The following is a 26,848-nucleotide window of genomic DNA, read 5'->3' as shown; positions in this document are numbered from 1 at the left end:
GCAGCTTACTTCCACCTTCTCAAAGCAACTAGAGATTGACAATGGCCAAGAGCTTGCTAAATTGCCCACATTCTAATAGTGGAGCAGAAATTGGCAAACAAAAATATCCTGGGACTTTGGAATTTCAGTTTTTAGTACAATTTTGATTCAGAATGAAATATATAGTGGGCTACAGTGAAGATATCACAATCTATAGGCATATTGTTGTGACTATCAATCCATGTATGTCATTGCTTGGCAAACCAGTGGTCTTTATCATGACTTAACGATAATTATGTTGTTGGAAACGGCCATTTATATTCCTGTGTGTACTTTCACTCAGCTGTTGTTCCTGCTGCTGCCAGATCATTACTGTAAGTGAAATGTTCCTTCTCAACTAAATCTGAGCAGATACAGTACTCTGCTAAAAGTTGAGCATTTCAGATTTAGGACAGACTGATGTGTGCCTCAGTTTTCTGATAACCGCTAATTAAATTAGTTTGAATAGACACAATCCACAACTGTGGTTGGAAATCCAGGGCAAAATAAAATCAAACTTTCCACTGAAGGCAGATATCTTTAGTCCTTAATCTCTAGCAGGGAATAACAAGTGGTGGGGTGTATTCCTCAAAAGTTGACCTCATCCGGGTGCCAATTCCTTTGTGTGATTAAAGACAACATACATCAGAAGGTTATTCAGCTATTGGGGGCTATTGCAGCAAGTTGAATCACATACACTTTCTGGCAGACAACAGTTTCATTTTCATGAAACCAGCGGCACTATGTTTGATTATTTCCACTTACTAAGGTCTTGAGCAATAGCTGGTTACCTTAGCTATTCTTAAACTTTCAGTTTAGAAAAGCTATGTTGGAACATCATTTTATCCATGAGATCATCATGACTTACCTGAATCCTGCCCTGCTCTATTGGCCACACATTTGCTTTCCAGCACTGGATAGAAATTAAATGGAATGGCCATTAGCAGCTTCTCTTTACCCACCTTCAAGTCCAGAAACATAGCTGTCCTACTAATGTCCCGTAGATCGGATAACTCTGGGATCTGAGTCTTTTCAGATTTGACTGATTCAGTGGCACGGTACTGCATCTGCACCATCACCTTTAATTAGTGCATTCTTTATTTAAACCTGTAAATTCATAACTTGGTCGTCCTTCTACAAAGGTTTTTACCAAATTAATGCAATTTAAATGCATTAATGACTTGACAGTAACAGGTATCATTCAAAAAGGTAATCAGGCAGCTATTCATGGAAACAGCTTCTCCGTTTTGTGAAATGTTGACTTTTTTATTGTCCCTGTATCTAAACTGTATTCTATGGTTAAGGGAATGACTGGTTCTTTTTTCCCTACTTTTGTTATTTCATCTTTAAAAAATAGTATTCCCTATTATGAATTTAAATTTTATAAAGTTTTAAAATGTTTTTATTTGCACAGCTGAGCAGTAGAAATTGCAATGAATAGATTATAGCAGCACATAATCATTCAAACTCTGAGGGTGTACCACCTAACTGCTTTTAATATTTACCATACATTTTTGTTCCATTTTGCACCCCATGAGACTGTTCCCCTTCATCATGAGGGAGCTCAGCCTAAATTCAGGCTTGAACAAACTGTACTGAGGACAATAACATGTTCTGATCTCTGTTGTATTTAAAGGATGTCCTAAAAATCCTTTCTAAATTAATGCAGATATTTTGGAATAAAATTCATATTTTATTTGTTCTTGGGATGTGATCAACACTAACAAGATAGTATTTATTGCCCATCCCTACTTGCCTTAAGACCACTAAGGGTAAACTACTTGGTGTGTAGTTGCAGCGATACAAAAGTTGGTGGAAGGGCAGGTTGCATTGAAGATATTGTGACTGTGCAATGGGATATAAATAGATTGAGTGAGTGGGCGAAAACCTGGCAAATGGAGTTTAATGTGGGAAAGTGTGAGGTCACGTACTTCAGTAAGAGGAATCAAAAGGCAGATTATTATCTTAATGGAAAGAGGCTGCAAATGAGTGAAAGAGAGATTTAGGTGTTTTTATGAATTACAAGTAGGCAGGTGCAGCAAGTAGTTCAGAAGGTAAATGGCACATTGGCTTTTATTGCGAAAGGGTTGGAGTTTATTTGGAGTACTTCACATAGTTTTGGTTCCCTTAGTTTGTAATGGATAGAGTAGCATTGGAGGCAGTCCAAAGGAGATTCACCAGGCTAATTCCTATGATGAGAGGATTGTCCTATTAAGAGATGCTAAACAAATGGGTCTGTGTTCTTTGGCGTTTAGAAGAATGACAAGTGATCTTATTGAAACATATGAGATCTTAAGGAGACTTGACAGGTTAGAGATTGAGATGTTTGCATTCGAATGTGAGGACGTAGTTTCAAGATAAGCACCGATCATTTAAAACTGAGGTATGTTGAAATTTCTTTTTGCAGAGGCTAGTGAATTCCTGGAACTCTCCACCCCAGAGAGTTGTGGAGGTGAGATCATTAGAAGTATTTAAACAGAGACAGATAAATTTTTGAAAGATTGGGATTGAGGGCTATTGGGATCTGGCACAGAGGAAGAGTTGAGGCCCAGGGTAGATGAGCCATGAGTATATTGAATGGTTGGGCAGGCATGAAGGGCCAGTTGGCCTACTCTGGCTCCTATTTTCTTGTGTTATTTGTAGAGTGGAGAAAATAGCAGATCTAAGGAGGTTCTTCCTGCTATCAGGTAATCATTAGAGCAGTGAACTATTTAGCCAAGGAGAGAAGGTGTTGGTATATCTTGGGATAGACCATCCACTCCACCTATGGGATGCAAGTCTACTTGACTGTCATATGCAATTACTATTACAGCCCATGAATTTGCTTGTTGTATCAGGGATCACTGTGAGTGATAGCATTTCCAGAAGAGTTGACAGCATCAAATTTGAAGGCACAAGAGTTGCAGATATTACTGACTGAGGCATTGATACTATTACAGATGGCAGACTTGGCGGGGGGGGGGGGGGGGGGGGAGCAAGAAAGTGCTTGAGAGATCTTTGTCCCCTGTGGTAGTGGAGGAATTTGGATTGGCACGGGGATATTTACTAAAAATGTAATGAAAAATTAGTTAGATCCTGGTGAACTTTACAGAAATTATTTGATGATATAGATCCAGGCTTTGTGTACAGAGTCTTTAATTAGTTGTAACAGCAAAAGGAATAGGAAGAGAGTGATTTGTAATTCACAAAAAAGATAACTTCAAGCAGAATTTATTACAGTTCCTGGAGCCTATACGTGAATCATTGAATTACAATCAGAATTGATACATGAAGAAGTTAATAGACTGAGCTCAGAAAAATCTGTTGTTTAAAACTTTAAGTGCATGTGTCTTCCTCCACCCCAAAATATTCTAAAGCTATTTTTATTGCTCTTGGATTTTCCCATGCCATTGAAAAATCTCTGGCTATAAGTGTGAGAAAGCAGTCAGCCCCAAGAACTATCCCTCTCATGCTCTCAATGCAATAACTATAAAGTGTACAAGAGAGGTTTGGTTTGAATTTCTTGCTGAATCTCCCTTCCTTTTGGCAGACTTGAGTGTTTGCCTCCCACCCCTAGCTCTAATAATCCATTACTTTGCCCAAATTTCCAACAGATCCTTAAATGGACCTACCTTTTCCCTAGCTACCCATTTAATGCCTTGGGATTCTCCTTACTCCTACTTGACAGGGACATTTCATGGCCCCTTTAAGTGAGTGGACAAAGAATGGGCAAATGAAGTATAATGCGGGAAAAGTGAAATTATCCATTTTGCCAGCAAAACGTTAGAAAATAAGTTTATTATCTAAATGGTGAGAGATTGCAGAGCCCTGAGATGCAGACAGATGTAGGTGTCCTGGTGCATGGTTTACAAAAGGCTAGAACACGTGTAGCAAATAATTTGGAAAACTAGGAGAATGGTATTGTTTACTGATTGGGGAACAGAATATAAAAGTAGGGATGCAGTTCAGAGAAGGTCTTCCAGCCCGATATCTGGAATGGATGGGTTGTCTCATGAGGAAAGGTTGGACGGATTAGGCTTGTATCTGCTGGAATTTAGAAGCGTGAAAGGTCCTGCGAGGTTGTGACAGGTTGGATGTGGAGAGGATGTTCCCTCTTGTGGAAAAGTCAGGAACTAAGAGTCACTGTTTAAAAATAAGGGTCACCCATTTAAGATGCAGATGAAGTAAATTTTTCTCTGAGGGTTGAGTATCTTTGGAATTCTCTTCCTCAAAGGATGGTGGAAGCAAAGACTTTGAAGGCAGAAATGGAAGTATTCCCAAGGTTTAAAATCAGATCAGCCCAAATCTTACTGAGTGGTGGAGCAATCTCAAGGAGACAGTGGCCTAGTCCCAATTCATATGTTCATGTGTAATAATCATGTGTTAGTAGGTACACTAGCAACTGGTGTGCCATGATACAGCATCAATTCCCCTGGGCCAGGAAGAGGAAAATTGTCCTCAGTTGCTACTAATGGTTGCAATGCACCAAACCCAGCTGAGGTTCCAAACCAGAAAGGATCTTGACTGTGATTTTCACCCCAGAGGCTGACATTTGCTGTACCAACGAGGCAATGTGGAATTGTACCTGGAAGAGCAAATAGCCAATGTGCAAATGAGAGAAACATAAGGAAAGATTGATTATTTTTTCAGGGTAACTTAATTTTTAGAGCATTCATATGTTCTGGACATGATAGAAAGGGCAGTTATTTTTATACCAGTATCAACATCATTAATCAGTGACCAGACTGATGAGCTGTTTACTGTGAAATTCCCAGTTTTCTTTTGCTCTTAACCATGATAACAACGTATCCTCCCCCAGGGCCAGGTAACTGGATTTATTAATAAATGTCCGTGTCTTTTTATTACCTGTACAAGTAGATAATGAGAAAATCTCGCACGCTTAGGGCAGGTTGTGTCCTAAAATATTATGTAGCACAGACTTATTGAAGGGGTGGTGAGTTTTTGTTTCCATGAGTCCAAATCCAATTTACAAGCAACAGTTGTACAGTTCACATCACTTAACGAAATAAAAAAAACTAGTGTAGACAATTGGTGAATATCCTCCACTAATTTTCTGACATATGTACCTTAATGGTCACCAAAGGTTTAGAAAGATTTGGAATAAACTGAAATATAACCTATTAGTTTCCCAATTACAAAAATTGTCATTAAGGTGCATTGTAACTCTGTGAATGAATAATATTTTTAAATTACTGACCCATGGTGATTTTTAAGTTAGATTACTGTTACTCTCCCTAGTTTGATGCTAGATCTGGCTCCCATATTCCATGAATCATGGGCCCAGTTGTTTTACATATCTGCAATTTTGCCAGGGTACCTGTATTTAATAGACTATCTCCAGTTCATATTAATGGGTACCAATTTAAATATAAGTTTCAGTTTTATACTGGGAGATGGGAGTAAGAATAACAAGGATATCTGTTAAGTGAAAGTAATGCAAGAGAGATTGTGTAACTCTGTGTTTACCAGACTACATCAAATATAAAATCCAATCTTAAATTTAATATACAGTGGCATGCAAAAGTTTGGGCACCCCTGGTCAAAATTTCTGTTACTGTGAATAGCTAAGCGAGTAAAAGATGACCTGATTTCCAAAAGGCATAAAGTTAAAGATGACACATTTCTTTACTATTTTAAAGCAAGATTACTTTTTTATTTCCATCTTTTACAGTTTCAAAATAACAAAAAAGGAAAAGGGCCCGAAGCAAAAGTTTGGGCACCCTGCATGGTCAGTACTTAGTAACACCCCTTTTGGCAAGTATCACAGCTTGTAAACGCTTTCTGTAGCCAGCTAAAAGTCTTTCAATTCTTGTTTGAGGGATTTTCGCCCATTCTTCCTTGCAAAAGGCTTCTAGTTCTGTGAGATTCTTGGGCCGTCTTGCATGCACTGCTCTTTTGAGGTCTATCCACAGATTTTTGATGATTTTTAGGTCAGGGGACTGTGAGGGCCATGGCAAAACCTTCAGCTTGTTCCTCTTGAGGTTGTCCATTGTGGATCTTGAGGTGTGTTTAGGATCGTTATCCTGTTGTAGAAGCCATCCTCTTTTCATCTTCAGCTTTTTTTTTTACAGACGGTGTGATGTTTGCTTCCAGAATTTGCTGGTATTTAATTGAATTCATTCTTCCCTCTACGAGTGAAATGTTCCCCGTGCCACTGGCTGCAACACAAGCCCAAAGCATGATCGATCCACCCCAGTGCTTAACAGTTGGAGAGGTGTTCTTTTCATGAAATTCTGCACCCTTTTTTCTCCAAAGTTTCCTGCGTCCTCACCACAAAATTCAGCATCAGAAGTTTGCAAAGGAACATCTAAACAAGCCTGATGCATTTTGGAAACAAGTCCTGTGGACCAATGAAGTTAAAATAGAACTTTTTGGCCACAATGAGCAAAGGTATGTTTGGAGAAAAAAGGGTGCAGAATTTCATGAAAAGAACACCTCTCCAACTGTTAAGCACGGGGGTGGATCGATCATGCTTTAGGCTTGTGTTGCAGCCAGTGGCACGGGGAACATTTCACTGGTAGAGGGAAGAATGAATTCAATTAAATACCAGCAAATTCTGGAAGAAAATATCACACCGTCTGTAAAAAAGCTTAAGATGAAAAGAGAATGGCTTCTACAACAGGATAACGATCCTAAACGCACCTCAAAATCCACGATGGACTACCTCAAGAGGAACAAGCTGAAGGTTTTGCCATGGCCCTCATAGTCCCCTGACCTAAAAATCATCAAAAATCTGTGGATAGACCTCAAAAGAGCAGTGCATGCAAGACAGCCCAAGAATCTCACAGAACTAGAAGCCTTTTGCAAGAAGAATGGGCGAAAATCCCTCAAACAAGAATTGAAAGACTTTTAGCTGGCTACAGAAAGCGTTTACAAGCTGTGATACTTGCCAAAGGGGGTGTTACTAAGTACTGACCATGCAGGGTGCCCAAACTTTTGCTTCGGGCCCTTTTCCTTTTCTGTTATTTTGAAACTGTAAAAGATGGAAATAAAAAAGTAATCTTGCTTTAAAATAGTAAAGAAATGTGTCATCTTTAACTTTATGCCTTTTGGAAATCAGGTCATCTTTTACTCACTTAGCTATTCACAGTAACAGAAATTTTGACCAGGGGTGCCCAAACTTTTGCATGCCACTGTATGCACCTTCATCTTCTTCCTGCTTCTCCTTGTGTTTAAAGAAAAACTGAAGCAATCAAATTTTGAAACTGATGCTACTCCCCTGATTGTGCCTGATGGTACTCGGGGGATAGTTGACACAATTTCTAATACTGCCACCATTTCTAATCTCAGGTTTCAGAGGAGTGAAAAACTAACTCCTTGCCATCCTCCAATGGAGTTCGTGTTGCTGTGGTAAATGCATGATTTATCCTCTGCAACTCCTGGCTATATGGTACCAAATAGCTCTGGGAAATGCATCACTTGTCTTGACGTTAAAATTTCACTTCACACTCTGTTTCTTTCATATGAAATATTTTGCATTGACTAAATGTTAGAGTAGTTGAATATAAACTGGTAGATAATAAAAAGAAAGACCTGCAATTACATGGACTTCCCACAGCTAATGAAGTGCCCTTGAAGTAGAGTCATTGTTGTCTTGCAGGAAACATGCCAGCTGAATTGCACTCAGCAAGTTCCCACAAACAACAATGTGATAAAGACCAGATAAGCTGTTTCAGTTATGTTGATTGGGGGATAAATATTCGCCAAGATAACTCTACCACTCCTCTTCAAATGATTCTCTGCAACAACAATCCTAACACATTGTTTGCAAGAGCTATCACTCTTTACATTCCTCAGTTTCCTCATATTCATCCCACATACAATATTTTTAAACCAAAATATTATTTAATTTCTATAGTCTTTTAGTTTTGGCATGCCTTGAACTTGCACCTCAACTTCGGAATAAAGAATACATAAAGTAAGTGGTTTTTGAAAATAATGAAATGAACCTTGAAGCATTGTATGCACTACTTTGTAAGTAGACCTACAAATCTCCTTCACCAAAGGGATGCATTCTCTCATTTAAGATGGCTTTACAAGAAAATCATAACAGAACCTCAATGCAGAAAGGTGTATTTGGTGGTACAGATTGCTATGATATTTGCATTTGCTGGGGTCTAAGTATATTTAATGAATTTACTGCAATACACTTCCAAAAAATAAACTATATATATTTGATAATAAATATAATTAGAGAAATGTATATAGCATTTTCAAGTGTAAATTACAAACATCAATGTTCTGGTACATCAAGTAATGTCTGCTAAAACAGGATGCAGCAATTTAATACAAATACGTTAATCCCTCAACCAAATATTCTTGAACAAACAACTCTCATTTTTTGGTTTTGCCTTTGCAATTTTTCTACAAAACTTTTTAACTGGAGCGGCAGAGATGGTTAGAGAAGGACAATAATAGACATGAGGCCTGGAATACAAATAGCTCAATTATTATACTCCTGCTAAGGAGATGTAACTTCAGATTTTAGTTTGTATGTGAATGTTTGACTAAATCTGAGTTGGAATCCCATTTCTAGCTGAAATATTTGCTAAAAGAATCAAATCTGAGGAATATATGATCTAGAGATATGATGCACCTCCTGGCTCCATAAAGCATTTCCACCATCTACAAGGCATGGTGATGAAATACCCTCCACTTACCTGGATGAGTGCACCTCAATCAATACTAGAGAAGCTTCCAAAACCAAAATACTGCAGATGTTGGAAGTCAAATAAAAATAAAAAAGTACTGGAAATACTCAGAGAAACATGTTGATATTTCAAGTCAAGGACCTTTTCTCAAAATTGATAATAGTGACTGAACAAGTTCTAACATACGGAGAATGAGGGAGGAGAGAGCACCAGGGAAAGTGTGCATAAGTTGGGGGGGCAAGAGTGATGAGAAGTCCAAAAGGGTGATGGTGCAGAGTGAAGAGTAGTAAGGGATTAGTGAATAACGAAATTTAGAGAAAATGTAAGGGGAAAAGCAGATAATTGTCTGAAAATCACCAGAAACGAAATATGTTGGAAATGGTGATTACCTTAAGTTATCATCACCATGCCTTGTCGATGGTGGAAATGCTTTATAAAGTAATCACTTTAAATAGTGATCAACTTAAATGATTGTATTTGATGTTGAATGCAAAGGCTGTAATGGCCCCATTTGTAAGTTACTATTTCTCAAGCTTACAATGAATTTCATTGGAATAGTGTTAGGAGGCCAAGGTAAGAGTGGAGAGTTAAAGTGACAGCCGTGAAGCTTGAGTCACAATTGCAGACTGTGTGGAGATGTCCCAATGTGGTCGCCCAATGTATGTTTGATCTCAAATGAAGAGAAGACCACATTGTAAGCAGCAAATGCAGCATACAAAATTGGAGTTCCCCCGAACTGTAGGAGGGGAAGCTACATTATGGCATTGCATTGAGATCTTTGTGAATTTACAAGGCATTTGTTAAATGTGGGAACTGGTGTTGTGGAAAGTGAGGATAAGAAAAGCCCTATCCTTTCTCAGGGTAGGAGGAAAAGAGGTGAGAGTGTAATTGTGGAAAACATAATCGGCAGTGGAGGGCCATGAAACTCTGGTGGAGAGAAACTCATGGGCGAGTAAAAATGGAAGGTGTATTGGAAGCACCAGTGTATAAGATGCATCAGAACCGATACAATGGAAATGGAAAAACTGGGAAAGTGGAATTCAGCAAGCTGACTGGGAGCATGTGAGCTTGTGGCAGATTTTTTTAATCTATTTACTTTTGAGGAACTATGATTTCCTAGCAAAGCAAACATTTATTGCCCTTCCTTAACTGCCCTTAAACTGAGTGTCTTGCTGTGCCATTTAAAAGTCAAACTACTTTGGTGGATCTGGAGTCACATAGAAGCCAGTCCAAGAAAGGATGGCCGATCCCCTCCTCCCGAGAACATAAGTGAACTAGATGTGTGTGTATTTTTTACAATAATCGAGTAGATCTGAGGTGTTGGGCGATGGGTCACTTGCCACAGCTTACACAGCCTCTGACCAGCTCTCATAGCCACGGTATTTACATTTTTGATCCATTTTAGTTTCTGTCAGTGATGACCCTCAGGGCATTGATAAGGGGGGACTGGTAATTGTAAAGCCATTGAACCTTTTGTTGGAGATGGTCATTGCCTGGCCCTTCAGTGACATGAATGTTACTTTCCACCTGTCATCCTTGCCCTTTGTGTGAGGAGAGATTAGGCTGACTAAGTAGTTTGCATTCACCAGAGTTTAGAAGAATGAGAGAGGATGTACTTGAAACTTGCAAAGTTCTGACTAGACAGACTAGATTCAGGGATGATGTTTCCCCTTGGAGTCTCTAGAATGAAGGATTTCTTCACTCAGAGGGTGGCAAAGCTGTGGAAGTTTGCTACATGTGGAGGCCATGTGCTGAATATATTTAAGAGGAGAGAGATAAATTTCTAGGTGCAAAAGGGATCAAGGAGTATGGGGAGAGAGTGAGAATATGGTATTGAGGTAGATGATCAGCCATGATTGTGTAAGATGGCAAAGTAGGCCTAAAGGGCTGGATCTCCACTCCTGCCTCTAATTTCTATGTTTCTAAACTTCCTTGCTCATTGTGAGAGAGGAAGCAGCACCAATTATTGTCCTTAGTCAACCAGGAAAAAATAAGGCCCTGAGTAGAACCTGCATAAACCTTGTTCCACACACTCCACCAAAAGATGGACGTAATTTGAACCCATATAGATTCATGTAGCAAGACCTTTTATCTGGTAAGTGTGGGTCAAATTGAAGGAAACATTATGCAATGTGAGAACAAGTTCAGCCACATAGAACAGAGAGTGATAAGAGTCAAGGATCTAATTGGGCTCAAGAGAGAATAGGGCCCTTTATCCATTCCAGTGTGGAGGGATTGGGCACCTGTAATTGGGACCAAGAAATTGTTAAAGTGGCAAAGGGTGTCAGAAGTTTATGGATCTGGATGGAAAGAATAGTCAAGATAGAAATAACTGAGTTCCATGGGACAAGAAAAGGCAGCACTGGTACAGTTATGCTTATGGAGGAGGTAGGAGATTGGAGCCTATAGTGGGAATATCTCCAGAGATTAGATTAGTGACTGATGGTCAATGGTGGGGTACAAGGAAGAGTCAGAAAGTTGCTGTTTAGTTTCTCCAACATTGCGTTGGTAGGCCAAACAACAGCACTGCTCTTTTCAGCTGATTTAATGCCACTGTTGGTATAGGCCCTTAGCGAATGGAGTGCTGCAAGTTCAGAGGGAGACAGGTTAGAGTAAAGCTCGACATACTCCAGAGCAAAGCAGCCCACCTGTGTGCGTCAATCTAAATATTCATTCCCTCCCAAATTTTTTTAATTCCTGCAGTATGCAGGTAACATTCCTATGAAAGAAATGCATTGGGACATTTTACTGCATTAGAAGTGCTATGTGAATGCATGTTCTTATTGTTGAACTTGAGATAAGTGATGAAAAAAAGTAAATCTGGAATACAGATTGCAGGAAGTGGTTTAAAATTGGTAATACTACATCTTTTTTCTGTTAGAGGATTAGCAATAATTAGAATGGATTCCTACATAGAGAAGTCTCTTCAGAAATCCTGGTTCCATTATGATGCAATGGAATAATGGCTTGAATTGTGTGGCCCTCCTGGATTAGACAACTGATCGATCTGAGTTAATATGGTCTATAATTATCCAGGGACACTTGGGGTGCTGGGGGAGGGGGGAATATTTGCAAACATGTTCATTTGGACTTCACTGAGATATTTTATTACAGGAAATCCCATTTATAGTTTATGCTGAGACATCAATCGTCAGTTAGGGTGCTTTTGCCTTCGGTGGAATAAGTTTGAAGGAAAGAAATTCTCTTGGATCATTAAATAGCATCTTCTGTTGGAAAACATGCATAAAATTGAAGTTGGGTGTGATGATTTGGATGGTGTAAATAAAGATTGGTTTCTGGTTCACAAGTGAAGAATGATTTCTCAAGTGAGACATGAGAGGGCGTGGAATTCTGTTGATTAAAATTTGGACCCTTTAGATGACAAAAATAAGTTGGTAGGAGAAGCAGAATTCTTTTATGCAAACATGAAGTTCTATATAAGAAAAATAATAATTTTGCAATACAGTTGCTAATCGATTGTTTGTAAGCTACCTGACTAGTTTGAATTGTTTTTACTATGATTTGTCCCAGAACTGAACTTAACTCACCACAGCAAGTAAGTTTTAGTTGTGTGTGGAAGAGTGCTGAACTTCAGAGTTCACATTGGAATCACCATTAAATCTAAATATTGCTTCACTGTCAACATTTTTTTCCACCTTTGCAGAGATGTAATAAAAAGAATTGACCAGTCGGAATTTGAGGGATTTGAATATATTAACCCCTTGCTGATGTCATCAGAGGAAACCGTATGAACAAGCAGCACTTGAAGGTGGGACTGTTTTACCTCATTTGTCAAAGGTCAGCTTCAGTGAACTTCAGACTCAATTTTGACTTCTCAAGTTGGTGACTTTTTCCTAACCTACCTGCATGCAAGGTTGTGGATCTGGTGCAAGATTTCCAAGAATACTGCAAACCATGGTGACTGCTGCTTGAGCGACACAAATGAAGGTTGTTTTAGTGATAGTGTTCCATAAACAGCCACAGTTTCTCCTTATTAACTGGACATTGATTCAACTGGCATTTTATTAGTGAAGGGAAGACTGCCTGACCCGTGCCTGCTTCCGTGAAGGAATACTCCTTTTGTTCCTTCAAAATAAGGAATTATATGATGGTTTCTATGAAGGAACTTGGAGACACTGCACTTTTTCTCTCTCTTTATAAGTAGATATTCAGAGGTTTGACCTCAAGAGAAGGAATGTACTGTACTATATTATTTAAGAACAGTAGTATGGGTATCTACACCTTTACCTGAGATTGCCTTTTGACAACTGGCTAATGTGATTTACAAACCACTGGCTCTAACCTATACATAAGCAATAAAATACAAGTAATCTGTGCTCTGTTGGTCAATAATGTACACTAGGATTAATCTTGGTGTAACATTGTGCAGTCAAGATCTAGTCCAGAAATACTTTATTAACCAATGAATCACAGTTCTTGTTAATTGCTGCTATATTATATAATGCCATGGAACAGCTGGTTTTAAAAGAATTAAAAAATGTGTTTTTATCATATTGAATATTGTGTGATATATACAGCTAGATGCAAGTTAACTGTTCATGATTATCCACCAAGTTTATTTTTAAAACTGCACTGTAGATTGCAGCTAAAACTAAACTGTTTTTGGTTTCTTGCTAGACTTGGCCAAGTGTCACTTGTTGGAATTAATCTTCATTTATTTATAAAGAGAATAGGAATTATGGCTTGCAAAGATACAGAATATAGTAGTGTTTGTCCTTCTCCCGTAAGAAAATTGTATTAAAATAGACAAAAGATTGTGTTTGTTAGAAATGGTAACTCTGATTAATGCTGCATTTAAAAGCTTTGAGTAGTGCATACCATCTTTTAACCCTTAAATCAATATTGCAACCAATGATACTGGATGGGCACTAAGAAGGTTGATAATCTGAACTCCCTAATTTCTAGATATCAAGCTACTAACAAACCAGCAACAGAAAGAGATTTCATTTTTGTAGCCAATGTTTTATTCAAAAGCCATGAAGTTGTAATGTTTCTTACCCCCCCCACCAGTTTTTTTTCCCCAAATTCTCCATCAAAGTCTACCCTTGCATTTCAATACAACGTTCTCTTTATTTTTGAAACAGCTTCTAATCCAGAAATTAGGAAACTCTGTATGTGGATTCCAAAGATTTGTTTTGAGACAGTGAAGTGCCTAAAATTTTCTCTGACTGGGTCAGATATTTCTCTTAAAGATTAGTTGTAACCAGAATCCAGGATAAAAATCTACAGGGATGTCAGAAAGAACAATGTATTAAGATTGTTATCACAATTCCACCAATGTACATACATTATTCATAATTTATATTTGAAACAGTGCAATCTACTGCTTTCTAAAAGGAGGGGAGTGTGGCAGTCTCTAAATCATGTATGTGGAAAAAAAGATTAATATTTTGAGGTCCATGGCTTGCCATTGCTCTGTTTCTATCAGAAGAATGTGAAAATCCATTCATTGTTGTAATTAGAAAATAACTGATTATCTTAAGCATTCTGTACTATGAAACTATTTAAATATTAATTACACAATGATTTATAAATTTGTAATTTCCAGTTTTATTTTTTTTTAGTGCAGCCTTGAATTGGTTTTAGACTATTCAACCCTTTCAACCACTTGAGTCCTGGCTTAATAAGGTCCTGGAATAGTGTTTATAAAGTTCTCTTTTATTGTTTATTTTGTCTGTTAATTATGGACTTTGACTCCCATTTTGCTTAGGTTATTGAATTGTTAGCATTCCACTCATAATATTGCACAATTGAAGAATTAACTTTAAATGCTAGAAAATGTATCATTTCAAAAAAATCCTGGAAATGCACAACAGGTCCATGGGCAACTAAAGATAAGAAACAGTACTGTTTTATGAGAAAGGGCAAAGATCCACATGTTAAATATACACCACTTTTCTGGACCTGCTCAATTTCTGTTTTTCTTCATAATTGCAGAATCCTGTTTAAGAAAAAAAGATGTACAAAAGACTGGCTATATGCCAGCATGAGCACAGTTTGCTTAAAACTAGGTTTATAGCAGGTGAAGGAATTAATTCACACACTCACCCACATCCTTTAATTTAATCAGAGGATCCATGGCATTATATATACTGACTGGAACTGCACACATCTTAGCCAATCAGATTTTAACCATCTGGTCTATGACATTACCGGATATTAGGCTGGCTGCCAATTTTAGAAGTCTGTATGCAAACTGACATGTAAAGCAGTGGTTTATTTCTGTTGCCAAATACACCGCCATTTGCTTGTTCATTCCTCTCCATTTTTGCTATGTGAACTGTGCGTGCATCATTGAAGCTGATTATATTGTGCTGAGGGGGAATTTTTTTAAATATTTTAAGTATACCATTTTTTAAATTTGAAAATTATGAAGGATGTCATCTAAATGTGCTAATATAATGTTTCCATGGTCAGGCTAAATGGATGTATGATCTCCAAAGGCAATTCAGAAAAAGAATAGGATTGTAACCAGTGCTTGATTAGAGCACATACTGGGAAGAGGTGTTATATCTATCCTTGCTTCTCTTTTTAATGTCTATAAATATAACAAACAGAAGCACAGAGCCAGGTCTACTTGGGCTCCAAATTCTATGTCAATTTTTCTTAAGAAACTGAAAATGCTGGAAACTTATAGAAAGTGGTCAGCATTTCAAAGAGAATGAGGTTAATATTTCTGGTAGGACCAGTTGCCAAAACTGATGAGCTGTACACAGAATGATTATCTTTGGTGGTAATGACCAACTATGATTGTCCTGATGATGTGGCTAACTATTCAGGCAAATGCAGAGGGCACATACTAAGTAGTGGACTGGACCACAATTACTGCAGCTTGGACTCCATAGTTTGTTAGTTTTGTAGACCAGTTGCCAAACAGATTAATTTTCTTCCAAATGCCATTCACTTGCCCTTCAGTGTACTTGTTTTCTATCTGGCTGAGGAAAGTCAAAATAGTTAGTTCCTCCACAAAATACATCTTGTATTACCTCTCAGTTCAAAAAGAGTGGAAAGTACGTCAGTGCCATAGAATTAAGGTACTGTCAATGGGTTTGTTTTTGATTGACAATAGGTCAGGGTAATATTTTTAAACCTTTTAAAAATTGCACCAATGAAACACTCCCTCCATTTCACTTCTCCTGCAGTCCAACTAAAAATTGAATGATCAGAGGCTAATGCAAACTACTTACATTAGAGAACACTGCTACCTGCACCCAGGTGGAATAGAGGAAATAAAATCTCACTCAAACCTGTTTTTTTTAAATGGAAATCTGAGCACAGAAAGGAGGCTGTCATGCCTGTGTCCCTGCTAGCATCTATCAAAGGCCAATTTCCCCGAATCCTTAAATATTCTATCTGGGTCCCTTTTAATTCGATCCCTCGGGAGTTTGTATAACTAAGTTTTAAAGACAACCAAAAGGTATTAAAACTTCAAATCATCTCCCATCATTGAATATTATCCTCAACCAAACCACATGTCATTGCCCCATGTGCCTATTTCTCTTTTTATTTTTCTTAAATGCCCATCTAAATTATTTTGCCAGTCATTGGTGTTCTACTGTGCCACTGAAATCTTTTAGCATCTATTTTGCTCCTGATCATTCACCACAATAATTTATTCAGGAGTTGGTTAGGAATAGGAGGGGAAGGATTGCAAGAGAAATTTTTTAAAAATTGCAGCCTAGCTGCCCCAAAATACTACCAACGTCTGAGCTTTACTTGCTGTATGCACATAATTTTAGCAAATTTTCAGTCTGCATCATACGTACAGAGCATTTTATGGAACATTGTGATGGGAAACTGTGCCTAAGGAAAAATAATCAGTTTGGTCTGACCTGTTAAAACTTAATAAGGTTCTGGTGCAAGTGTACAGTGGTCTAACTTTGATTAGTCCTTAAGAAATTAGAGCTAATTTAATGACTGTAAAATAGTGAAATGTTCATTGTAGTTATTTTGTATAATGACAGTTGATTTATGGGTGTGAATTGTACTGTTCTTGCCTATTCTCATAAAAAAAATTGCTAATTTGAAAAAAAATTCTCAAGCTTCTATGCCACTCAAGGTCAATTTTTGTGCTGGAGATGGCTGAATGAATCTATAACCAGTGAAGAACAGGGTTATTCTCGCACATCTGAGTTAAACATTCTAGTGAAAGTATAACAAAATTGATTCAATATGATGTGCTTCTAAGGTATAACCCAGTTTCCACAAGTGCTATTTACATACAGTGAAGATCTTCCCCCAGAGTTGGGTTCTTAAAGAATCCATTGTTATGCAAAAAGTCATATAGCAGGAAATGCAGTGAACCGTTAACTTTCATGGGAGATACCAGTTCTCATAGATGGTACAAAAAGTCAACTCCTCCTAGGAAGGATACAGTAAATCAAAAGCAAACGGCACTTGTATGGACAAGCTGAAAGGTACAAGTTGAACCTTACCAGTGGTCATTGTTGCTGGATTCAAGGGCACAAGCATTCAAGAAAGGATTTGTTTTTTTGGCCCATTCTAAATAGCTTATTTTCCTCCCCTCTTCCCCCCCCCCCACCCCCCACACACTCTTTCCTATTAACCTGACCAAAAAGACTGAATTTTACTGGTTTTGACAGACAATCTACGAATGTCTTCACTATCCTTCATTGTAGCAAACAAAACCTTCCTCAAGCGACAAATCTTTGCTAAATTAAAGAATTTTAATTGAATGTTCGCTAAACAGAAGAGGCCTGTGTTTTAATATTCATATCAGGTATTGCAAACTCCAGGAAAGACTAGCAGAGGAGTTGGACTAAGATCAGCCTTCCTGAGGGGAGCAGACTTTTTGAATGTATTTTCAAAATTGTTTTGTGAATTCTTCAAAAAATTCTGGAAGAGCAGAAGCAAATGAAACCATACCCCTGCATATTTGAGAAAGGAATCAGGTGTATTCCATTTAAATAAAATTAGATACCTTTAAAAAATAGGAAATTCTGGTTGCACATTCAAAACGTGATTTAAAAAGGCACAGCCTCCTTTCAATATGAAATGTTTTAGAACCGTAAATGGTGGAAATCTGAAATGAAAACACAAAATGGTGAAATTAAACCAAACAGTAAGCATTTGGGGAAAAAAAATCTGATGTAGAGGCTTTTTCCCAATACAAGATAAATTCTGCCAGAGTCTGCCCAGTTTTCAGCCTTGTTCAATGGATCACAAGGTGCCCCAGAATGTTGAGACTCACCAGTGACGACTCCTGTTGTCCAGGCAACTCTTGAGAAATGTATCCTTGTTCTGAAAATGAAACAAACTGCAGATGCTGGAAATCTAAAAATAAGTGTTCTGACGAAGGGTCTTCAACCTAAAACGTTAACTCTGTTTCTCTTCCCAGATGGGACCTGACCAGCATTTTCTGTTTTTATCTTCATGTTCAGTTCTTTTCAGATATGAATTGACCTGCTCCATTGAACTCCATTTTTTTGTGTTTTTATTACCAAATTTAGGTTTGTAAAGCATCAATTTAGTCTGCTTCTATCCTGCAGAAGTACCAATTCAGTCTAGTAAACCATAACATATACTTAGTCCATCCAGGTTCTATATTTATATATAATACAAATTCCCAGTCCAAGCACAAAATACTGACCTAATTCTAAAATTCAAGACAATAACATGCCAATTTTCATTGAGACAGCTCACAAGCAACGCTTGTTTTGAGTGTTTCCTGTTGAACCACAGTTATGTGGCTGGGAAGATTGCCAAGAATTTTCAAGAAAAAAGACAGACTCTGGAGACTCAACAACTTGCTCAATGCCTGATTGAGTATTTAGCTAGAAGAAAAGTTGACAAGAAGGCAGTGACCCAAACTCCATTCAATAGCAAGAATCTCTTGGCCACAAAGAAAGTATACAAAATGTTTTAAAATTACAAGCAGAACCAATGAGCAATGAAGACTGTTCCAGACCTGTCCACTGCAGCATGAAATAGAAAACAATAATTCCTCTGCCAGTCACAGTTCAATGCTAAACCATTTTGAAATGGGCCACGATCATTCCCACACCATTCAAGAAATTACAACACAGAAAGGACTAAGCGGTACTAGATTTTTAACTAGAGCTAATCCCAATTCCCTGCCTGGTTCATATCCTATATTTTTTTTTAACTATTTTGATAATTGGAAAATGATGACCTATCCAAAAAAAGCTGTAAACCTCTCCTTCCTTGGGACTTCTAGTAAATTTGGAAGATTCACAATTATAACCTCCTTGAATGTCATTTGATGTCCTAACATACATGGTCCTGTTGGACCAGATCCAGAAACCACTTTGACAACAGAAGTCCCAGCATTTTAAGCTTTATTCAGCCTGTGCTAGATAATGGCCAGTTTTCTCCTGCTACAGCAAGTTCCCCTTGTATTTTGAGCTGTTCTTGATACTTATAAAGGTAAGGATTATCTTCATTTCTTTGAGTATAAATTACGTTTCCAGACCTAGTGATAGATTGTGTGTAATTGTTTTTAATAATTCACTCTTTAAAACAGCTATATAGGTGGTATGCTCTGCAGATTTCTCTATTAAGCTTTAAATTCAACTGGTTCTTCAGCTTGAAAAGATCAGAGTTGGACATAAATAGCTGTATACATCTAAAAATTCCAAACAGCGAAACTCTCGGTCACACTGGTCACCTCTAATGTTTCTGATCTTCCATTTTACCCACAGTGCTAATTTTTCAGCAAATTGTTCTGATCACTAAAGGTTATCACCAACCAAAGATTAATACTCTGTGGTTTATTTTTAAATAATAATTATTCACATCACAATAAATCTACCCAGTAATTAGCTTAACCATAAAGATTAGGAAGGTCACAGGGCTGACTCCAAATAAGTAACTAACTTAACCATACAGATGAGAAAGGTACGGGGCTGAATCCAATATAGAGCAACTTGGTTCATTTTACCTAGTGATGCAGTGTTACCTGAAGAATGGACCTATTCATGCACAACTTTTAAGTGCAGGTAATGCAGAAAGCAATTTACCCTGGATTGGAGCACACTAGCAATGATTTCCAAGTTAATTTATGCCCTTGGGGAAAGCACATCCATGTGCCATTAACCGATGATTAGCTAATGATGTCAGAACATGCACAGTGCCATTTCTGCGATTTCCAAAACAAACTGATCCACTCAGATGCAACCTATGACCTTGTTTATCATTTACAAAAACATAGCAGCAGATTGGTAAAGGTATGAATGAACAGCTCCCCAATGTGACCTCAATGTTGAACTCTCAGCATCTGCCAGACTCCTTTTACATTGCTTAGTGTGTATTTTAATTGTTTGATTGCAGCATTCCTATCATCACTGCAATGTCTGCCAAATTGATCAGCTGTACCACTAAGCACAGGACATGATTAATGCATTGGATCACACTGAGGGTGGCCACCGGGAAGATTTATGTTTTTCCTTCACCCCATCCCTCTGCATTTTCCCCTGCAGTTGGTCTGTGGCTACCACGGAGGATGGTTCTTTAAGGTCTGGCTACTATTCTAGTCATCAACATGGAAATGACACAGCAGCTCTGCTTTTAGCACCCACTGGGGAATGACACTGGTCCTATTTTAATGCATGAATTGGTGTACAAAATGCCGTTGCACTACTTTTACCCAATTTTTGGAGATCCAGTGAACATTAACACTATGCAACACATTTCATGTACCAAAAGGTGAACCCCAGTTTCTCAGTATGAGTTCTATAAATAAGTCTCAAAAGACCCAAGGTAGGAATTCCAAAGTCATATAGGGGTTCCCTGTTCCTAGCCAGAGACCCCTGTTGGAAACATATGGATGGAATGATTAGCTTACCTGTGAAGCCTCTGCAAATAAAGCAACAACTAGCACCAGGGAGGGTGAAAAATGACTAATGGGCACAAGTACTGTGCTGTAAGATGCTTGGCACCCAGCATGGAGTCATTACATCCAGATGAGGTAAGAAAGTAAATCACTTCAGCATATAAAGGAAAAAAGATTCTGCTAACCATGCAACCAAGCATATGCTAACAATCAACATCCAAAGTATGAGGCATCCTGACCTGATCCAAAGTGATAAAATTATGTTGAAAACAGCTGGTTTAGATGGTCAATAATTGGAGAGGACTCTAACTCAATTGATAAAAAAAAATGCCCAACTATTCACATCTAACTGTTTCTATCCAAAGAAATATGGAATATCACCACAAATGCAGTCTTCATTTTTCAGCTCCCAAGCTCTAGCATTTTATTTATAGTTCCAGTTGAATTATGTCCAAAAACTGCATTAACATGATCCTCATTCAGCCAAGTAATTACCACATCACATCTTCTGTGCTCTCTGAGAGGCACTTGGCAAGGTGGCTATCGACTTCCAACTGGGTGAATCTGAAAGAACAAGGGTCATTCTATAATCAATATAATGTGGGAAAATTTAAGACTAACTCTTACTATGTGCAATATGAAGGAAGGTAATTAGTAAAATAGCAAACAAAGATGAGCAACAAATACTTGGCCTTGAAATTCAACCATACAGCATTGTTTATTTCAGAGCTGAACGAATGAAGGGTACTTTTTCCAGAGTGAATTGTTGCATTTCTTGCTTCTTTCACATCACTCTGGAAATTCAACCAGACACTTTCAAGTGTGTGTTGCACTTGCACAGGTGATGGGCTTCTGGTCCTTAATGATGTTGATCCTTAACATATTCAGTGTTCCCATGCCCTATCCAAAGCTCACGTGATAGTGGTCACTCACAAATCAACATTGTTTGCTCTGCAGATGTACGATTTAAAAAGGCCATCAGCACCCTCACAACTTCTCTACGTCACTACAAACTGCACGGTCACTCTAAATATGATTCCGAATCACCACTGAAATATGCACTGACCTCAACTATGAAAGGTATCACTAAGTGCTGAAATGGCAGTAGTGAATGCATGGCGCTTCCTCTGGGTTTGCTCAAAAACTTAACCCTGGAGCACAGGGACCCTGAGGTTACAGAAGGGTTCACTACTTAAAACCTCACCTCTCTAGAGACTCGCACTCCTATCTCAAGCTGTCGGAGAAGCAATGTCTCTGCAACCTTCTGCTTACCAAGGCAGTCATCTCAGAGATCTGTGACCTACCACAGGTGAATCACAGCCTCGTACCCTTACATAGACTGTTCTGTCAAGGTCAAGCTCATTATCACATTCAACTTCCTAGCCCTGGGGATCATTCCAGGTGTTGTGGCTGGCCAGTGTCACTGCTGCTCATCACAGCATTCATAAGGTCACTGTTTACCTTTACCCTTGAGAAATGACTTCCTTTACTTTTCCTTCAGCACAGAAGACAAATCAGCACAAGCCTGAGAATTTGCCAGCACTGCCAACTTCCTTCAAGGTTCAAACCATCAAAGACTGCACCCCGACAGAACTCGGAGCTCAACATGAATCGCCAGGGCTTCCAGTCCGTCAATGTTCAGAACATGGTTACCATGGAAAGGTGCAAGGTATCCAAGGAGCTTGTATAATTTTCATTCCAGAGCAAATCCATTTGCCTATTCAGGGCCATAATTTGAGTTAATGGCTGGTTTTTCACTGCTCTAGGGGATATCCTGGAAATGCTAGCTTCCCATCACAGGACCTTGCAGACAACAGTGTGCAGATCTGCTGTAACCCAGATCACACAACTGATGAGAAAGCCTCCAGACCCCTACTGATCCCAACAAGCTCCACAAAACAGCTGTCTGCGCTATGTTGGCTGCAGAATACCCAGTTACACATCTTTCCAAAGGTAAAAGTGATTTGCTCAGTTTGGAGATTGATCTGTTGATGAGTAATAGTTACACGCAGCACCAGAGACAGACCAACAATGGCACAAAGACTTTGAACAGCCCGAGTATTTACCTCTATCAGGACAAAATCCTGATCCATCATCTGATGTGTTGATAGTGACTGACACCGAGAGACTAGCACCTCCAGAATAGAGGTGATACGATCCTGGCCAAGTTTTCTATTGTACATTCCCTCTACTCCACCACTGAAAGTTTCCCTCTTATGGAGGAGGTGGAGTCCTGGAATAGTGAGGAAGGTTGTCAAAGGATACAGCAGGATATAGATCAGTTGAAAATTTGGGCAGAGAAATGGCAGATAGAGTTTAATCTGGACAAGTGTGAGGTGATACACTTTGGGAGGTCAAATGCAAGAGGAAGGTACACAGTAAATTGCAAGACCCTTAAGAGCATTGACGTACAGAGGGATCCTGAAAGTGGTAGAGGGGGCCAACAACTTGCTTGCTTTCATCGGTCAGAACATTTGACTACAAAAGTCAGCAAGTCATGTTGCAGCTGTATAAAACTTTAGTTAGGCCACATTTGGAATATTGTGTGCAGTTCTGATCACCACAGTAAGAAAGGATATGGAAGTCTTGGAGACGGTGCAGAAGAGGTTCACCAGGATGTTGCATGGATTGGAGAGTATTAGATATATGATCAAATTGTTTTCCCTGAAGCATCAGAGGATGAGGGGCAACCTGATAGAAGTATACAGAATTATGAGAGGCATAGACTGGGTAGATAGTCAGTCTTTTTCCCAGGATGAAAATGTCAAGTACTAGAGGGCATAGGTTTAAGGTGACAGGGGAAAAGTTTAAAGGAGATTTGAGAGCAGGTTTAGAACATGCTGCAGATACAATAGCAACACATAAGAGGCACTTAGTCAGACACATGAACAGGCAGGGAATAGAGGGCTACGGACCATGTGCAGGTAGATGGGATTAGTTAGATTGGCATGGTCTCCACAGACGTAGTGGGCTGGAGGGTCTGTTCCTGTGCTGCACTGTTCTATGTTCTGTGGTTCTCATCTGATGCCCCCAAGTCAGTTATACTGTATGTAGTCATCCTCTTGCAAGTTAGCACTGCAGATCCCGTCTGACACGCACCACTCCAACACTGCCCTCACAACACCAGCATCTCAGCTGGTGCTTCATGGACATTGACACAATGATAAAGCTACATCACTGGGTTAAAACAGAAAATACTGGAGATACTCAGCAGGTCAAGTAGAGAGAAAAGGGTTAATGTTTCAGGTCAATAATGACCCTTCATCAACCACCGCTTCTCTTCCTATTTCTTTTCCTCTTTTACTCAGCCCTCTGAAGGTGGTGAAGGTTTTTCCCCGATGAGCCTGCAGTGATAGGATGGCAACACTGCTTACATGGTCGCTTTGTGAAAAGCACTCAGCACATGCAGAACCTTCCAGACAGTGAACATTTTAATAAGGGTGAGAGTCATAGGAAAGCACCATAGGATACCTGCACCATGGAAGTGACACCATGGACCCTGGAGTATGGGACTTGACTGCCAATGACCAGCGGACGTAGCCTCTCCTCCAGAACGGTCACTGTCTGAACCCAAGGCAGCCCCATCCCTCCTGGCTGTTGACATACTGTATGTGCAAATTAGAAAGGTTGACCCATGACAGGGTTGGCTAGCCAGATAAATGCATGTGTCACTGGGTGTGGGAAGGATGCTGCTGGCTATCAGTGAGGTAGGAATGAAAAAGGGATATTGTTGCTTAAGAGAATTTGCTGGAATATGACCTGGTCCTGTGTGAAAACAGCCCAAGGAAGTGTACATCACGAGCAAATGTAGGATGTGAAGGAGTCACCATAACATATCTAGCAAGGCCATGGTGCTTCTTCCTGCTCCGTTTTTCTTGGGCTGTCATTCCTTCAGGTCAACTCCTGCCGGGCATGTCCAGGTACTTCCCTGGCCTCCTGGCCCCTGGCACAAAGGACCTCTCTCCTGTGATAGATCTCCTCCAAGAGGATAAAGGTGTCTAACCATGGTCTCTCTCTTCCCCTATCTCTCATTTACAGCAGTGATGAGAGCGAGTTGCACAGCTGCACTAAATTCCAACGAAGGTTTACAATAGTGCATTCCACTTTCCACGTAAGGAAACATTTGAAAACAAGAGCACCTACACTGTTTATATTATCACAATCCTTTGGTAATCTTAAAACCAATGCTCAGGCAAAGCACAAGAGTTATAGCACTCCTTCTTGAAAGTGAATGAACATCTAGGCCACTGTCTCTTACTCTACTTTCCAAACTCAGAAAAAGTTTGTAAATTCAAATTTGACACCTCTCATATAATAGACTATAGTTCATATAATAGACTAAAAGTTGATTTTGCTATCACTGCAACTCCATCTTGGAGCTGAGAAATGAAAGATACCCCATTTCAAGAAAGGGGAACTAACTCCATAAATCATTACTGGATTTCTTTATATAGTCTAGGAAAGTGCAGAGACAATAACCTATACATAATGAAACTGTAAAGAAATAAAATTGTTACACTTGGCAGATATTGGGTGCTGGATAAGAATCCCTATTCTGTAATTATCAGGCAGCTTCAGTTTTTCCATTTTGATTCCAGGCATATTAGGAATTTTTTTTATACCCACGGGGAGAGCTTAATCTTTCTGCAGATTACCAAAGAACATCTGCAGCCCACAGCAACATCTCCCAGCAAGAGTCAGCACCTTTGAGAGCCCAGGGAAAAGCAAGCACTAAAAGTTGACTGTTTCTGCAACTCAAACTGAATGTTCTATATCGATCGAGCTGCTGATCCAAAGTCCTGACTGTAACTGCAGAGTATGCAGCTGCTATCGGTCTCAATTAGTTGCACAATGAAGCATGCACAAGGGCAGATTGATTGGAGCAGTGTAGCAGTGAATCCTTTCAGTCCCACTAGAAATTAAATATCTGTCCAGGAGGCAGCCACTCCAAGTAATTCATTTCAGCTGTAGCCTCTGCTTCCCAATGTAGAAAAGGATTGATGCTGTGTCAGTAAAACAAATTCCCAAAAAGTGGTTACAGAGAGAAAAATTGGCTTAGAGTTATAGAGAGATTATAACAATTCGAATTTTTTTTTCTGGATATCTGTTTGAGCCATGAGTAACTAAGTTAGATTGGCTAGGACGTACCCTGTGTGTACAAGAGTGTACACAATTCTCATTGTTATTCAGTGAATTTTAGCCATGGACAAGCTTCAGTTTAGCCGGGATGTCAACTAGCACAAACTCGGTTAACAAGTGGTTGAGGCAGTGAAGATTTTTGTGGAGCTGCAGCCTGGTAACTGTAACCACTTTAACAGAAACTAAGAAAATGACGAGAAGCTTAAGAAAATGTTAATGCTGGATCTCAATTACAGCAACTTCCATTTCCCTCTCCTTTTTCTCCAGTTGTTGAAACGACTGATTAGCTTTATTAACCCCTTGCAGAACTGTGGTCTACATTCTAATATCACTGAAAATTTTCTTCCAATTCAAGTTGCTTTTAAATTTTAAAAAAAAGCCCATCAAATTCTTTCAAAATTATGAACGTCACACTAGATTTTTTTCAAACTTTTGATCATAACCATGTACTGCCTTATTCCAGGTTCAACTTTGTGAGTTTACACTGCACCAACTGCATGATTCAATTATCATTTCTATTAGGAAATCTGTATACAGAGTGTAGATTGGGTAAAGGTGAATCATGCCCATTGATGCAGATAGTGAACTCTATTTCCACCAACCCTGAGAAACAAATTCCTAATGAGAAATTAGTCTGTGATGCAGACAAAGTCACCTATCTTCACCTGACCCCCATTAAATAATAAAGGCTTCTCTTGCTTGGCAGTCCCTTGGGATCAAGGATGACTTGCTTCCACGCCAGTTCTGTGAGTTCTAAGGTGGCTGATGTGGGACCTACAGACTGCCACAGGTGAGGCAGGAGGTGCTTGACAGAGTACATGGGTGGTGGTATGATTTAAAAGGCTGCATACAATATGTATATCCAACCAGGTCTAATATGTACTTCAGAGTTTCATGCTATAGTAGAACAAGCATGATTAATACATATATAATGGCAGATTTCTTGACTTTACTGATGACATTGTCCTAGACAGTGAGCAGAATATGGAAGCACTGTAATACATTCAGTTCCTTTCTGGTTTAGTAATAGGGAAGAAAGCTCATTAAGCCAAATGCTTGTTTTTATTGACTACCATTACTGTCCATTAACTGGGCAAGTGATAAATCTAACCCACAGAGAGGAGCAGTTTCTTCTGCATTTAAAATTCACAGAGTAAAAGTAAACAAGCCCCTAAAACTGCACTACTTACCAACATTTGGTTATAAA

The 26,848-nt window shown here is 39.0% G+C and overlaps 2 protein-coding genes across 2 annotated transcripts in view; one reads left to right on the top strand and one right to left on the bottom strand.

Moving 5' to 3' along the window:
* prkcz (protein kinase C, zeta) overlaps positions 1-16,743 on the top strand; it is a 303,127-nt gene extending 286,384 nt beyond the window's left edge. The window contains exon 19 of the mRNA XM_052039280.1: positions 12,334-16,743. Within this exon, the coding sequence (XP_051895240.1) occupies positions 12,334-12,421 (88 nt within the window). The 3' untranslated portion in view covers positions 12,422-16,743. The remainder of the gene's footprint in view (positions 1-12,333) is intronic.
* A 1,406-nt stretch (positions 16,744-18,149) lies between these two features.
* The window catches only part of si:ch73-70k4.1 (uncharacterized), a 31,434-nt gene continuing 22,735 nt past the window's right edge, over positions 18,150-26,848 (bottom strand). Inside the window, exon 4 of the mRNA XM_052039394.1 lies at positions 18,150-21,066. Coding sequence (XP_051895354.1) covers positions 20,994-21,066 — 73 coding nt within the window. The 3' untranslated portion in view covers positions 18,150-20,993. The remainder of the gene's footprint in view (positions 21,067-26,848) is intronic.

Source organism: Pristis pectinata, chromosome 26 (genome assembly GCF_009764475.1).
Source record: "Pristis pectinata isolate sPriPec2 chromosome 26, sPriPec2.1.pri, whole genome shotgun sequence".
In the NCBI taxonomy this organism is placed as follows: domain Eukaryota; kingdom Metazoa; phylum Chordata; class Chondrichthyes; order Rhinopristiformes; family Pristidae; genus Pristis; species Pristis pectinata.
This window is presented reverse-complemented; position numbering and strand designations above follow the sequence as displayed.